We start from the raw sequence: 15528 nt of genomic DNA, 5'->3' as shown, positions 1-15528 counted from the left end.
CACTGGCCAATATCCCTGATGAACACAGATGCAAAAGTCCTCAGCAAAATACTAGCAAACTGAGTTCAACAGCACATTAAAAAGATCATACACCGTGATCAAGTGGGATTTATCCATGGAATGCAAGGATGGCTCAACATCCACATATCAATCGACACGATACACCACATTAACAGAATGAAGGATAATGTGATTATCTCAATAGATGCAGAAAAATCATTTGACAAAACTTAATATCCTTTCATGACAAAAATTAATTAGGTACCAAAGGAATGTACTTCAACCAAATACAGCCCGTAGCTAATGTCATATTCAACAGTGAGAAGCTGAAAGCTTTTCTTCTAAAATCAGGAACAAGGCAAGGATGCCCACTCTCACCACTCATATTCAACATAGTACTAGAAATCCTAGCCAGAGCAATCAGACAAGAAAAAGAAACAGTAGGCATCCAAATAGGAAAGGAAGAAGTAAACTTGTCTCTCTGCAGATGTTACGATCTTATTTATAGAAAATCCTAAAAACTCCACCAGAAATCTGTTAGCATTAATGAACAAATTCCGTAAAGTTGCAGTATATAAAATCAACATACAAAAATAAGTTGCGGGCTTCCCTGGTGGCGCAGTGGTTGAGAGTCTGCCTGCTGATGCAGGGGACACGGGTTCGTGCCCTGGTCCGGGAGGATCCCACATGCCGTGGAGCAGCTGGGCCCGTGAGCCATGGCCGCTGGGCCTGCGCGTCCGGAGCCTGTGCTCCGCAACGGGAGAGGCCACAACAGGGAGAGGCCCGCGTACCACACACACACAAAAAAGTTGCATTTCTATATGCTAATAATGAACCATCTGAAAAAGACACTAAACAGTTCCATTTACGACAGCACCAAAGAACAATGAAATACTTCGGAATAAGTTTGACCGAGGAGGTAACAGACCCGTATACTCAGAAGACGTGGGTAGTAGACACTGAAAAGGACACAAATAAATGGAAAGACATGCTGTGTTCATGGACTGGGAGAAGTAATACTGTGAAGCTGTCCACAGTACCCAAAGCAAGCTACAGATCCAATGTAATCTCTATCAAAATTCCACTGGCATTTGGGACAGAAATAGAAAAAAACAAACTAAAAAGCTTCTGCACAGCAAAGGAAACAACAAAATGAAAAGTGACCTATGGAATGGGAGAAAATATTTGCAAACCATGCATCAAGGAGTTAATATCCAACATATATAAGGAACTCATACAACTGAATGGTTAAAAAAAACCCAAAAGCCAATTAAGAAATGGTGAAAGGATCTGAACAGAAGTTTTTCCAAAGAATAAAGACAGCCAACAGGTAAGTGAAAAGATGCTCAACATCAGTAGCCATCAGGGAAATACAAATCACAACCACAGTGAGATATCACCTCACACCTGTCAGGATGGGTATTAGCAAGACGCCAACAGACAGCAAGCGTCGAAGAATGTGTTGTGCACTGACGGTGGGAACGTAAGCTGGTGCAGCCACTACGGGAGAGAGTATGGAGGGGCTCAAAAACCTGAAAATAGAACGTGGCCCCCGCCCATTGCCTGTGGCCTCTGCACGTCAGATCCGTGTCCGACCGCAGAGGATTCCCAGAGCCCGGGTCTCTGGTATTATTTTCTCCGTTTGCCTCCTTTCTGTTTTCCAATTCTCTTTAGCATGTTGCTCATCTTGTAACTCTGTCTCAAGATTTTCCAGTTTGTTTCATCTGTGCTTTTTTACAGGAGTCATCTCAAGTTCCTTATATAAGGGGAGCACTAAACACTTTCACAAGTAAGAAAAAAATCTGGATCTGGTGAACAACGTATGGTTCAAAAGCTGCTGTTCTTCCTGAAGCCAAGGCCCCCACGGCCAGGGGACGGCGACAGAAACGCTGTGACGTGCACCCTCACAGAAGTCCGGGAGGAGCGAGGGAGAGGGAGCAGCGCGGCGCCCACCTCCTCCTAGGCTGCGAGTCGGAAATCACTGCTGCAATTTGAAACTGGGACTTTCCACAGACCTCCATGCAGCCAGCTGCTCCATAATGTTTTAATTAAATAAATTAGAAAAGCAAATCAGGCTGATATCTTGAATCAAGGTGGTATGAGCTGCATATTTATAGCCCTGTCGACAGAGGAGGATTCATGACATATGCTACTGACTTCTGCAGCCACTTTATTAAATGGAATAAATAAAAATCGTGCAAAAGGGCACCAGAGTCGGGCTACTGGGATCCTCCCAATCTCAACACTTCTGGTTGGTGGTACTGAGATGTTTTTGCCAGAATCAAAGCACGTTTCCCATCAGAACTGACTGATTAAGCTAAATGGGTGAAATGTAATGACTCTCTAAGAAGTGGATGTGTTTTTCAAATTCCCTGTACCCACATCTGTGGGTCCCCCTCCTTCCCCAGCAAGTGAAAGGTAGGGCCGACGGAGCAGCACGCCCCTTGTACCTGTGAGAGGGCGCCTGCCATGGGCACACCGGGGGCTGGCCAGGCTCCACGGGGCAGGCGCGGCAGCTGTCACGTCAAGCAGCAGGGTCCCCGGGTCCCAGAAAAGAGGAGCTAGAAGAGGGGGCTGGCAACTACAGCCTGCACACAAATCCAGCCCACCACCGGTTTTATCTATAAAGTTTCATTGGCACAGAGCCTCACCCCCCATCTACTGACAGCCTGGCCCACGGCTGCTCCTGAGCTCTATAGCCGCAGAGCTGAGGGGCTGTGATCAAGACCACGGGGCCACACAGCCCACAGCACTTACTGTCTGGCCCTTTGCAGACAACGCCTGCTGACCTCTGCGTGAAAAGAAACAGGAGCTTGGGGGTGAGCGAGGAGGTGGAGAGAGGCCAAGGAGGAGAAGGGGGCAGCGGAGGTGAGAGGACAGAGCAGGGCAAAGACAGAAACAGACAGACACAAAGAGAGAGCAGAAAGAAATACGGAAGGAAAGGGAAGAAGGCTGGAGGGAGAAAGAAGGGCTGGGTGGGGGTGGGGGAGGGGCAGGGAGAGGCACCCAGACTCCAGGGCACCCCGACCCTGACCCCCAGGCCAGCGCTCTCTCGGGTGGGCAAGGGACGCTAATCCGTCTACACCGTCAGGCCCGGGGGCTGTGGGGATGTCTTCCCTGCATGCACCTGGCTGCTCCCGGTGGCCCCCCAAGACAGCGGAACAAAACGGGGACCGTGGGGCTGAGAGCAGTGCTCCGCTCTTGTCTGCGCTGCCGTGAGCCCCCAAACTGTGCTTGCATCGCAGCCTGAGGATGGATGAGTCGCCTGGAGGCTCTGAGGAACCCTTAACAAACGGGTTCTATAAAGTTACATAACTTCCTACCATCTGTCAATATGTGATGCTCAACTAATAAACTTCTGCCAGGCAACTTGAAGCAGCTTCCAGAGTCTCCAAGTGTGGGTCGTTCTCCGAGACTCTGAGATGTGAAATGTTACTGTTTAATACAACAAGAAGAGGAAAACTGCCCGAAGGACCCCAGCCCCGCCCTGCACGGCTCGGCTGGGTCCGGCATGGGGCCACTCTGACCTGGAGGGTGAGGTCAAAGCCAGGCGCCTCTGAGCCTGTCCCCTCCCTTGGAGCCGTAGGAGCAGACCCACAAGGGACGGCACAGGGGCCTATCCTGCCCAAACCCCGGTGTCCAGGCTCCAGCCTCCTGAGCCGCAGGGCTCTCCCGGGCTGCTCAGGGCCTCAGAGGGGTGAGACAGGGTTCAGAGAGTCTGGGTGCCCCCCCGAAGGGGTCAGGCTGGAGATGGGAAGCGGGTCTGGGCCGGGGACCCCCAGGCTGCCCCAGAGCCTCATGTGCATGGAGAGAAAGCATCGCCCGCTCCTCCCCTTGCCCCCCCCTTCACCCAGCGCTCCACCCAGGGCTGCACAGAAGCTCTCAGCTCTACCAGGAAACTGCTGGGACTAAAGGCAGGTCAGGCCAGCATCTGGGTTTTGTGACTCGCCTTAAAGGAGGCTCTGCCAACCCCTCTCCTGGGATCTCCTGGGATCTCCTGGGAGAAGGACCGGCAAACCACACGCGGAGCACACCTGACTCACAGCCCACGGCTGCCACCCTGCCGGGTCTCCCATCTCCCGTCTGAGCCCAGTCCTTCCGGAAAGGCCTCCGGGCGCTCACCCTCCTCCTGGTCCACGGAGAGGACGACCACAGTCATCACAACGGCCAGGGCAGTCCCCACAGGCCAGGCCTCCACCACCCACCCTCAGCCAGAGGGCTGAGCACGCCCACCAGGCCCTGTGGAGTGAGGAGACGGGGCCAGTCACGCAAGGGGGCGGGGGACGGGGGCGGGGGGGTGAGGCGTGGAGCACCAGCAGGGCCCCCTCCACACGGCCCATCACTGGCCTCGCGGGTGTGGGCACAGAGGGCACCGCCTTCACACCCACTTCGCCCTGGGCTCCTCCCCCACCCCGCCAGCCCCGTTCCTGAACCCCTTCCGGTTCTTCGCTAATGGGCTTAGCTCCTCATGTTGGGGTCACATTCTCCCTAACCCAGACCTCCTGGGATGAGACCAAGTCCAGGGGAGCCGCCAGCGGCCACCAGAGGGCCCCCCACAGGAACCCCCCCGCCCCCACCCCGGGGATCCCAGGGCCAGTGGGGCTGGAGGCAGGTGCTGATGGGAGGTGGGCGCCCCTGTCAGGGCAGCACACCCTCCAAGGTGCTCGGGGAGCCCCCCTCCAGGCCCACTTGAGAACAGCTGAGACACTACCGTGGGGCGGCCCCCCGACAGCCTGGCTGGGCGAATCCAGGGAGCTTGCTGATGGGGTGACAGGGCCGCTGGCTGCAACGCTCAGGAATGAGGTGAATATTCCCCTATTTGCCCAATGTTTCCCATTTCCCCAATTTCTCCCCTTCTACACCATACTCCCTCCCACCCTCCGGACACTGTAGAGAAAAGCCTTCTGCCGTGTGTGTGTCTCCCTGCACCTGTCACTTCTGCGACGCTACCGAGGGCTGGGAGAAACCCCTTGGGTCCTGGAGACCCGGCCCCAGCCCTCTCCCCTCGAGTGGACGGCGCGGTGGCCGTGAGCAGTCCGAGCTCTAAGAGGACGGTGTGCACCACCGACGAGAACGAGGGCGGAGCTCTCTGGAAGGCTGGAAGTCCCACACGTTCCCTCACACCCCACGCTCAGTCCTAACCGTGGGGCCAGGCCCGACGGCAAAGGGCCCTCTGCTCCAGCAACGCCAGCACGTACATGAACTCGGGCGCAGGCTCCTTCCTGCAGGAGGCCCTCTGCGGACCCCGCCAGCCCAGCCCACCCAGGACCCCTCATCCTCATCCTGCACCGGGCGGCTCCCCCAGCCCCCCACGGAGGCAGCTTCTCCCAGCCAAGCTCCCGCAGCTCGGGGCCAACCCAGAGCCACACGGCTCCAGTTCCCAGTGGCTCCTAATTGGGCGGCGGGGGGGGGGCGCTCCTGGGGGCCTATGCTTGGCAGGGCCTGGTACAGATCAGGTCAGTGGATGGCTGGGGAGGAGGGAAGCAGGAGGGAGGGGGAAGGACATCCTTGTCCCAGCACAGGTTCCCAGAGGGTTGGAAGGAGACGAGAAGGGGTCTTGGTGATGTGCAGGAAAAAGCACCAAGGCTGAGGAGAAGCCCCTGTCCTGTCCGGGGTCCCTCAGTACCAGTCCGCATCCCACCCTGGTGGGGGCCCGAGCCAGGGAGCAGGACCGGCCGGCTTTGTCTGCTGCCACCTGGTGGAGACAGGGAGGCGTACAGCCCTCAACAGGAGCAGACCCAGGCCTGACCCACAGGGCACAACGAATCCAACCACGACCTCCACTTTCCAAAGGTGATGGGTGGTTCCAACACTTGGAGTCAGTCAGCCTTTCTTCAGCTGCCTGCAGACACTCCAAAAAGGCCAGGGAACAGTGCCCAGTCGGCCTGGCCCAGCAATGCCCTGCTGCAGCCCCTCTGTGCTTGACCCTTTCCACGAACAGCAGCTCAGGCCCAGGCGGCGCTCTCGGGGGGAGTTCAAAGAGGAGGGACTTGGGGGGCTCCCTCCCCTACGGGGGTCTGCTGTGCAGGACATGTGGAGAGCAAGAACCCCCCTCCCCCAATGGATGGCCTCGCTGGGACGGCGAGCAGAGCCCGAGTCCAGAACACTGAGGCTGGTCCCAGGGTAACCCCTAGCCTCAAAGATGGGGATCTCAGGTCCTCTGTCCTAACACAGGTCCGGGGTCGGTGTGGCCTGGGTGGAGGGCAGGAGGCCATCGGCACCCGTGTCCGGAGAGCACAGGGCAGGGACGGGAGTCCCAGCGTGGACGGCGGGGCGGCTGCCAGGGCTGGGAGGCCGTTCCTCTGCCCCTCCTCTGACTGGTGCCTCCCGCCCAGTGCCTGGACTGGCCACGTGAGTCCCCGTGGTGAGGATGACGACGGAGAGGAACAGCCGTGGCGGTGACGCTGGCAGAGCCAGTGATGTCCACCCCCCACCCCGAATTCTCCCGTAAGTCCGGGAGCTGGAAGGGAAGGCTGAGTGACCGCCCCACTGCACTGCTGACCACAGGAAGGGGAGAAGGGGTCAGGCACTTTCGCTACCAAAACCAGGACAGTCCCAGGCAAACCAGGACGAGTCAGCTCCCTGCAGGCAGGACTCAAGGGGAGACAGGGAGCCAAAGGAAGCCGGTGCCCGTCCGCCAGACGCCAGGGGCGGGGCTGTCCCCAAGCCACAGCCTCAGGCAGGGTAAGGCATGGTGACCACGCTGGTCAACAAGTTCCGAGGTCACTGACAGCCCCTCATCGCCAACACGCAAAAAGCCTGAACATATGGCATTGGAGATGCCAGAACTGGCAGCCTCGTAATGAACTGGAGCACACACGGTGCCAGACAGGAAGGGCCTCTTAACGTAAAAAGTGCCGGGGACGCTAAGGCATCGGGGGGAGCCTTCCCCGTGCATCCCTCTTCACTAGTGTCTCACGGGGAGCAACCGTGTGGCAGTAAAAACACCACGGAAGCACCTGTACCGACAAGGCTGTACTTGCGGGGGCTGGAGGCGGCCCTCCCCAGCAGGACCGAGGTCTGCACGCAACAGCGTCCGCAGCGGCCCCCCCGCGGAGCGCGCACGGACGCAGGGCCCACTCACCTCCATCTCCGAGCTGTGCGCGTGCACCTTCTGCACCATGTCCTCAGCCTCGCGCATGCGGCGGGTCAGCTGGGGCGAGTACTCAGCTGGGGTCAGCTCACTGTCGTAGGACCCCAGGATGGCGCGCATGCCGTCCCGCTCCTGTGGGCACAGAGGGCAAGAGGTCAGGCCTGGATGGGTGAGGGGTATGAGGGAGACAGGAGCAGCGTGGTGGACTTGGGGTCAAGTTCGAGGGGCAGGCTGCCAGGTGGGGCCCCCTGGGTGGCTCCTTGAAGAGCTCGAGCTGGACACTTAGCCCAACAGAGCCCACCAAGGCTGAGACGGGCCCTGGCTGCTCTGAAGCTGCAGCCCAGCTTGGCCAGTGCCCGGTGAGCCTGGGGCCCATCCTCGGTGGGGCCAGGCTGCCTGCCCGGCCTTGAGCTGCACCGTCTGACCTGCGGTGGCCTCAGACTCATGGGCCAGCGGAGGGCGGGGGCTGCCTCCATCGGGGGTCGGCACCCCTCCCTCCCCGAGTCTGCTGTGTCCCCCAGCTGGGCAGAAGGTCTGAGCCAGTGTTCTGGGTCAGTGTGACCTCCTGAGTCCCGGCAAACAGACCAAGGGACACACCAGTGGGGTCCGCCAGCAAGTGGGTTGGAGTAACCCCACTCCCGTGACTTCTGACCTGGTCTTTCACCCAGCAACACTCAGATCGAGGGTGTAAGCAGAAGATTCGGTGGGTAAGGAGAGGTCCCTCTAAGCAGGGAGGCGGCAGGTGTCCAGTAGGACCAAGGAGTCCTCCCAGAGTGCTCTGAGAGGCTCCGGGACCCCCGCAGCACCAGCTCTGGCCTTGGCAAGCTCCTCCCCACCACACCCCCGAGCCCATGGCGTGCCAGAGGCCACGGTCCTGGGCGTCACCATGCACCAGCCACGCCCGGCACCCCTCCTCCACGTAAAGATGCAGCTCAGGTTTCGTGGGGCACACGGACCACACAGCGCTGAGACCACCCCTTAGAGCCACACAGGAGTCCCCACCCAGTGGTACCCTACTGGAAACGATGAAGGCCAACGGCACGAGCCCTGGGAGAGACGGGCGGCGCCTCCTGAGCCACACGGGAAGACCCCTTCCTGAGATGCTGGCAAAGGGAGAACAGCAGGGGAGGCCCTCAGGAGCCCATCGGCCCCCGCCCACCAAGTTCAGCGGTCTCCTGCGCTCCCGGGCCTCTGGCTGGGCCATCGCCACAGCACGGACTTCATCATTAGGTGATGACAAAAAATTCAATAAGTGAGAAATTAAAGTTACAAATCCAACTGGAACTGGTCACACATCCGTGGAAAATTTGTTTCCAACAGGAAGGTTTATCGAGTGTCATAATTTTATTGAAATCCTGTATCTTCCCATTGACTTTTACGGTTTCGAGCTGGTTACACGGTTATTATTACCAGAGCGCCGGTGCCACGCAGGGGCCGAGGAGGGGCTTCCTTTCATAAACAAGCTGTAACTGTCACCTTTATTGACCAATAAATCTCCAAAATGCTGCCTCCCACTATGGTTCTCTTCTATTACATCTCCAGGCTAGCAAAGAGGAAGATACAAAATTGAAAGTTTGCTGTTTGTACCTTTTAAGGAAATTGTTTTGCCATTTAGTCTTGAAGCAGCGAGAACTGGGCTGGTTTGATCTGAAAACGACTTTTTAATGACAGGTTCCGCTTGCGGTGAAGGGCCTGCGTTTCCACTTGAGCAAGTGTGGGGACTAATCCCTGAACAGACAGGCACCCAGCCTGAGCAGAGGAGCCGCGCAGACGCCTTCAGGTACAGACAGGACGGGGCTCCCCTGGGTGCTTCTCCCGGGGACACCACAGCCCTGTCTGTCCCGGCACGCTTGCTTGTCACGTGATCAGCGCAACCCAAAGGGCGTGGTCACAGCATTGCGCAGGGAGAAATGGACTGAGGACGCGGGGGAGGGGGAGTGATGGAGGCTGCCCCCGAACCCCAACCCCAGCCTGCAGCGCCCAGAGGGGTGCGGGAGAGCAGAGGCCGCGACCGGCAGCAAAGGCAGCGGCCGTGACCCTGCTCCGACCCCGCCAGCCCCAGCCTCAGAGCTCCGGTCTGTGACTGACAGGCCGGCCCTGACAGCCCCACACTCCCTGACAGATGAAGCGTTTGGGGTGATACGTACCGACCCTCCTGCACACAGGCCTCAAGGACCAGATGGAGAAAGCACGGGGGTGTGACCAGGCCTGGCTGGGCGGCAGAGGGTCTGCACACATCCTGCGGAGCGGCAGCCCAGTGTCCAACGCTCTGCGGCTGGCGCTCCAGGCCTCTACCCAGAGGTCGCGCCAATGCCCAACTCGGGGACAAGGCCGGGGCCACTCCGAGTAGGCAGCTCAAGAGCCCAGCCTTGCAATGCCTCTGGGCTGGCTCGGGAGGGTGCCAAGAGGACGCCAGGACAGGCAGCTCCAACCCTCTCTACCCGTCACCGTCTTCCTGCCCCTCCTCCCTGACCGCCTCAGAGCTCTGCAGGCTTGAGTGGGGGACCAGGGCAGTACCAAGGCGATGTGGTCTCTGCAAGTTCTGGAATATTCCCAATAAGAACCCAGAATCTGAGGATGGCAGAGATGAAACCAACGCTTTCTTCTTTTATGTACATGAAGGGAATGGAGAGCCTCAGTGGTGCTGAGAAGCGGTGGAGAAAGGAAGTCATATAAAGCTTGGAAGGCACTCAGATCAAGTCCAGGCCACTGTTTCCTGGAAAGAAAACGGGGGCACAGAGGTACAAAGTCACTTGTCCCAAGCCCCATAGGGAGGATGGGCACAGGCCAGCCAATAACCAGGTGGCAGCCAAACTCTCCAGCCCCGGGCCCAGCCCGGCAGGCCGAGTGTGGACTCAGCGGGCGTCTGCAGGAGGGGGCAGGAGGTCCAGGTGGGCACTGAGGGTCCTGCCCGGGGGAAGGCTGGGCTATGGAATGGGTGGGGGCAGAAGCGGGGTGTGCAGGTGGGCGCCAGCTGGGGGATACAGAGGGGATGGGTACGGGGTCCGAGCAAGGACCCCTCCCTCTAACCTGTAGGCGGATGCTGCCAATTCCGTCCACAGGAACGCATTTCCGACCCCCCCTCCCCCGCCAGCAGCTTGTTACCTGGGTGGGGTGGTTAGGAACGCAGGTTCCAGGCGCCCACCCGGCCCTTCGGCTCCCTGGGGATGGATTCCCGAAGTGCCGTCCTGTCCCTCAAAGATCCTGAGCCTGCCCTCACCTCAGCCCTAAGCTTTGCCGACCCCTCAGTCTGGAAATTTCTCCCCCGGGACAGGCCTGGCCCTCTCGTCCTTCAGGCCCGTCCCCGCCAGCCACGCGGCCTAGCGCACCTCACCACGCACAGCTCTGCTCACCGCCATCACCGTCCGCCTTTCCTTCTACAACTCAGGCCCCAGGTCTCCCAGGCCTGGCCAGCTCTAGGCTGAAGGGGAAACCAGTGGCAGGTGGGGGGGAGGAGGGGGGAATCCTCTCCTGAAAAGCTACGGCTTATGAGCAGGGAGGCAAGACCCTTCTGCACATGCGGTTTCGTTTGGATCAGCCCTCTCTGCAGGCAGAGGAAAGCGTCCTACGCCTCCAGAATCCGGCAGCTCTGGGGTAACAGGCAAAGCCGTGGACACGGAGAACAGTGTTCTGGAGGCACGAGGAGGATGGGAAAACCCAGGCAGGTGGGAGAGCGAGTTGGAGAGGCAAGAACACGCAGAGGCGGAGCTCTAAGGACGCACGTGCACGCGTGTGCACGCGCACGTGTAAGATAAACCTTCACCAGGCCAAGTCCCCCAACTTCCCGCTCACCTGAAGGGAGCAGGCGGAGAGCGTTTCTCAGTGCTTCTGTCTGTAATGGCCCCTAAGGCCACCAGCAGAAGAGCCCCACTGGCGTGCGGGGCCTCCCAGGAGTGCTGGGGGCAACAAGCGCTGCCAGGACCCCCGCTACCCTGGAAACCTCCCGCCTGCCTCCCCTCCTTCATCCTCCTCTCACTGCCCCTGGGCAAGAGCGGGCTCAGCGGGCAGGGGGCATGGGGGTAGGGACAGGGGGGCAGGGGTGAAATACAGGCCTCAGGACGGGCCCAAGGACCAGGCCTGCAGCTCCTGGGCGCTGAAGAGGGCGCGCAGACAGTGAGGGGGCCACGGCAGACCCCGGGGGGGGGCCCGGGGGGAGGCTGCAGACGCAGAGGCCCCAGACGCTTTAGGAAGTGTCTGGGCTTCCCGGTGGGCACCGCTGCGGAGGGGCGCTCCACACGGCATGCCCTCATGGGAGAGCAGCGGCGGAATGACCACCTGCACCATCAGCTGCTCCTCCAGGTGTGGTCATTAAGACTGAGCTTTGCCGTGGGGCCCCAACATATGCCGACGAGTCCCGAGGGATGGAGAAACACGCATGCGCCCCACGCGGAGGCTGAAGAAGCGCGTGCGGGTGGAAGCATACACCACTGCGACACTGAGGGCGGGCCTGCCCCCCGCTGGGTATGTGCGAGGTGCTGCCTGATGCAGGCCCATCAGAGCTGCAAGCCTGGGCCCTGGGGTGGGAGGGGGCAGGGGAGAGAAGGGCCACGGCCCAGGGGAGGCATGGGGCCCACAAGGAGGACGCCCAGGCGAGAGCTCAGATCCTGAAGGAAGCCGGCACCCCCAAGGGAGCGCTGATGAGGGAGGAGGAGGGGGCATCAGCCGAGGGCCCAGGAAGGTGCGAGCACCCCGGCCGGCTGGGCCCAAATCCTGGCTTCACGAAGATGAGCTGTGTGACCTCAGGAAAAATAACTGTCCTCCCTGAGCCTCAGGACTGTGAAATGAAAAGCACAAGAAACCTCTCGGGGTGGCTGAAGTCCCAGCAGAGCACTGGGCACACGGTGCTTTGGCACGGCTGGTGCCCGCCAGGGCCACAAGAGCAGCAGCAGCGGTGTGGTCACTGCTGCTCCCACCCCCACTTCATCTAGTTCTTCTCTGGCGCCCAGGGCAGAGAGCACGCAGGACACGGAGAGGCCGGCCCCTCCCGCGGCCCAGCACGCCCCAGCTTCGGAAGCCCCCGACCCGGCGAGGCAGGCATTGCCCGGGGATTCTCGAGCCCACTCCTCGGGGGCGGAAACCGCATTGGAGATGAGGTCCTGCCGATCCCAGAGCGCGAGCCCAGAGGCCGGGGCTGTGGCGCCCACAGCGTCAGGGGCCCCACTTCCGGGCCCTCCTGGTGGGGGACGGGGGCATCCCTGTGTGTTTTCACCGTCACAACCTCACCTCCCGGCCAGAGCTGCCGCCCAGTTCACCCTCCTGGCCGACCGCTCAGCCCCCCACCCACCTGCAGGGCTCCCCGGGGGCCCTTCCAACCCAGCCCTTCCGCCACCACGAGCCCTCAACCAGTCTAGCACCTCTACCCGACCCCGCTCATCCCACAACGCCGTCGTGTTTTAATAAGAAAATGAAATTCATGACCCTAAACAGCTACAGAGTCCCGTTCCAATGGCCTCTCCACTCACACAGTCACCAAAAGAAACGCAGTGGATGGAGGCAGAAACGTGGAACTGCTGCACGGGACGCCGCGCGGGAGGGTGGAAGCTGGCCTCCGCGAGCTGCATTGCTGGGCCCAATCCTGGCCGCTCGCTTCCCAAACGAGTGGGCAGTGCAGAGGTGGGCTGTGCCTCCACCTCCTGGGGTCCCCTGAGAGCCGTGATGAGCACCGAGGGGTCCCAGTGTCAGGTGTGTCTGGGTTGGACAAACCCAGGCTCAAATCCTGACTCCACCACAAACCAGCTGTGCAACCCCAGGCAGGCGACTTAACCTCTCTGAACTCGCCCTTCTCACGCAAAATGGGGGCATGACCACCTGAGGGAGGGGCTGAAAGATGAACAAAGATTACTTGATAAACACGAAACGGTGCCTGCGGAGAGAAGGGCTGGGGACGGTCTCGTACAGCCGTGAGGGCCACAGGAGGAGGGGAGGACGGGCCCACGGCTGGCACCTGCACCTCCCACTGTCCGCCTCTCTCCTCCCTCCCCCCTCATCCCGCCCCAGGCTCACTGGCCCAAACACGTCAGCTTTTCCTTCCGCCAAGTGATGGTCTCAGTACCCTCGCGCCCAGGCAGGTATGGCAGCTCGCTCACGGGCACAGCACTTTACAGGCCACAAGCCGTCACATGTGTCATCCTGTGTGCTCTTCAGAACTGCATCAGCCAGGGCTCCCAGCCTGTGGTCACCAGGATCTGGTGCTGGCGACCAGCTCTGGGACAAGACGGCCGGTGTGGCTGTGGCCTCCTCACGCCTGCCCCTCTGAGCGGCTGGAAGGCGAAACCACAAAAGCCGAAGCCCACGGGCAAGGCCAGCGGCCACTGGTCTGAGACCCCAGCACACCCTGGTCCTCCTACCACACGGCAACCCATGGGGACCAGGCCCCAGGACCGGGGGGCCTCCCCCCTAGCCTCCCACTCCTGTCAACACGACCAGACTGCTCACAGACAGCACCGGGCTGGCACAGTGGAGCAAAGGGATCCAAGGGCATCAAGACCACAGGGGACACTCCCCACCATCCCCAGAGCAGCTCTGAGCTTGTCAGCGGGGTGCCCCTCCCACCCACACTGCCCGGGCACCAGCCGACGGGGCTCCCACGGGAAGGAGGTCACCCCCAGGGGCTGCGGAGGCGAAGGAACCAACGCGACTTCAACTCCATCTAAAGACAACAAGAGGCAGGAGAGGCGGCCTCCCTCTGAGGCCACAGACATGAGCAAACGGGGCGCTCCAACCACCTGACACGTTCTGGAAAACCCACAGCACTCAAGAAAGATGAAATTCACTTTCTCGCTCTGTGTTCACCGACGTGGAAGCAATTCCGGAAGAAAAGAAGGGACCCCGCGAAGGAGGGGAGCTGTGAGGGCAGCTCGGAATAGAAGAACCACAGCCAGGCTGGGCAGCCTCCTGGAGGCCGGACGTCCAAGAGCCCAGCGGGCTGCACCCCAACCACACCCCTCCCCAGGGGTGGCTGATGGCACTGGCCGGGAAGACGATGTCCACCCATGGCCCCGCCCCGCCCTGCGGTGCCCCCTCCACTCTCATGCCTCTGGTTGCAGCCCCTAATCCTGCCACCCTCTCCAGGACACCTCTGCTCATGGCGCAGCCCCCTGCAAGGAGGCCTGCAGGGCCTCCACTGCCACCCTTTGACCCTGGCTGGTTCTGGGGCCCTGGGCCCCACCTCTGCAGCCCCACAGGTCAAGTCAAGGACATGATGCCCGGGGACACTGGCATCTCTGCCCCAACACTGGACGAGGACATGGCCTGTAATTTCCCCGACAGGTGCTCTGAACGTCGGATTATCAGGGAGAAGAGTTGAAGAAAGGAGAAAGGACGTGGGAAAGGGCTCCACGTCCAGAAGACCAGTGAGCTGCATGCAGCCTGCACACTGGCAGGGCCGAGGGCTGGCACCCGAAATGCTTCTCCTCCGTCTGCCTCCACCTGCACCCTTCCTACCCTGATGCCGCAAAATGAGCCAGACCCAAAGCCCCTGCACTACAGACACAAGTCCCTGCCCGAGACCCTGAGCAGGGCAGGGACCTGGGCTGCCAGGACTCCCTGGGCCACCTCCACCTGGGCCTTTGCCTCCCTGCGCTGGGAGAAGTGAACTCCAGCCGACGGCTGCAGGTTCGCAGGGTCAGAGGCCCTGCTTCCTTGGGTGCTGCCCAGTGCCGACAGGACAGCGGCCAAAGGCGATGTGCCACACCAGAGCATATCATATCATATTCCAACTTCAGAAAATCAAGGACAGAGAAATCCAAAAGATGCCAGAAACCATGCAAGTGAGATGAGAATGTGGGGAAATATTATAAGTGTTGAAAGAAAAAACCCACCATCCTAGAATTCTGCATCCAGTGAAATTACCCTTCAAGAGTAAAAAATAAAGATTTTCTCAGACCAAAAAAAAAAAGAGAGAGAGAGAGAGAGAGAGAGAGAGAGTGTTTGTTGCTGGTGCACCTGCCCTAAAAAATATTAAAAGGTGTTCCTGAGAGAGAAGCAAAATGATAGAGGCCAGAAAGTCAGATCTACATAAAGAAAGGAAGAGATTCAGAGAAGGAATAATCGAAGGTAAAACAATCTTTTACTTTTCTTAGTCGTAACTGATCTAATGGATAACCGCTCAAAGCAATAGCAGCAACGATGCACTGGGTGCCTGCAGCACCTGCGTACGTGCAACGAAGGACAGCAATACTATACCGGGCATGAGGGAGGGCCTGGGAAGACAGTTATAAGGTGAGTGCACGAAACCGTGAAATGGTACAGTGTGATTTCAAGGTGCACTTACTTTGAAATGTGTATTTCAAACTTCAGGGTAGTCATTAAAAAGAATTATTTAGGAAGTATAATTCATGAGCTAAGAGAGAAGAAGAACTGAAATCATATAAAATGCTCAGTTAACAGCAAACAAGGCAGATCAAGAGGGGAAGATAAAAAAGAAACAACGAACA

The 15528-nt window shown here is 59.4% G+C and overlaps 1 protein-coding gene across 2 annotated transcripts in view; it reads right to left on the bottom strand.

Moving 5' to 3' along the window:
* The window catches only part of MAD1L1 (mitotic arrest deficient 1 like 1), a 323431-nt gene that overhangs the window by 124587 nt on the left and 183316 nt on the right, over positions 1-15528 (bottom strand). For both annotated transcript variants that reach the window (XM_082645300.1, XM_082645299.1), the window contains exon 12: positions 7085-7225. In XM_082645300.1, the coding sequence (XP_082501426.1) occupies positions 7085-7225 (141 nt within the window). The remainder of the gene's footprint in view (positions 1-7084; positions 7226-15528) is intronic.

This window comes from Mesoplodon mirus (genome assembly GCF_964341445.2).
Source record: "Mesoplodon mirus genome assembly, chromosome: 15".
Classification (NCBI taxonomy): Eukaryota; Metazoa; Chordata; class Mammalia; order Artiodactyla; family Ziphiidae; genus Mesoplodon; species Mesoplodon mirus.
This window is presented reverse-complemented; position numbering and strand designations above follow the sequence as displayed.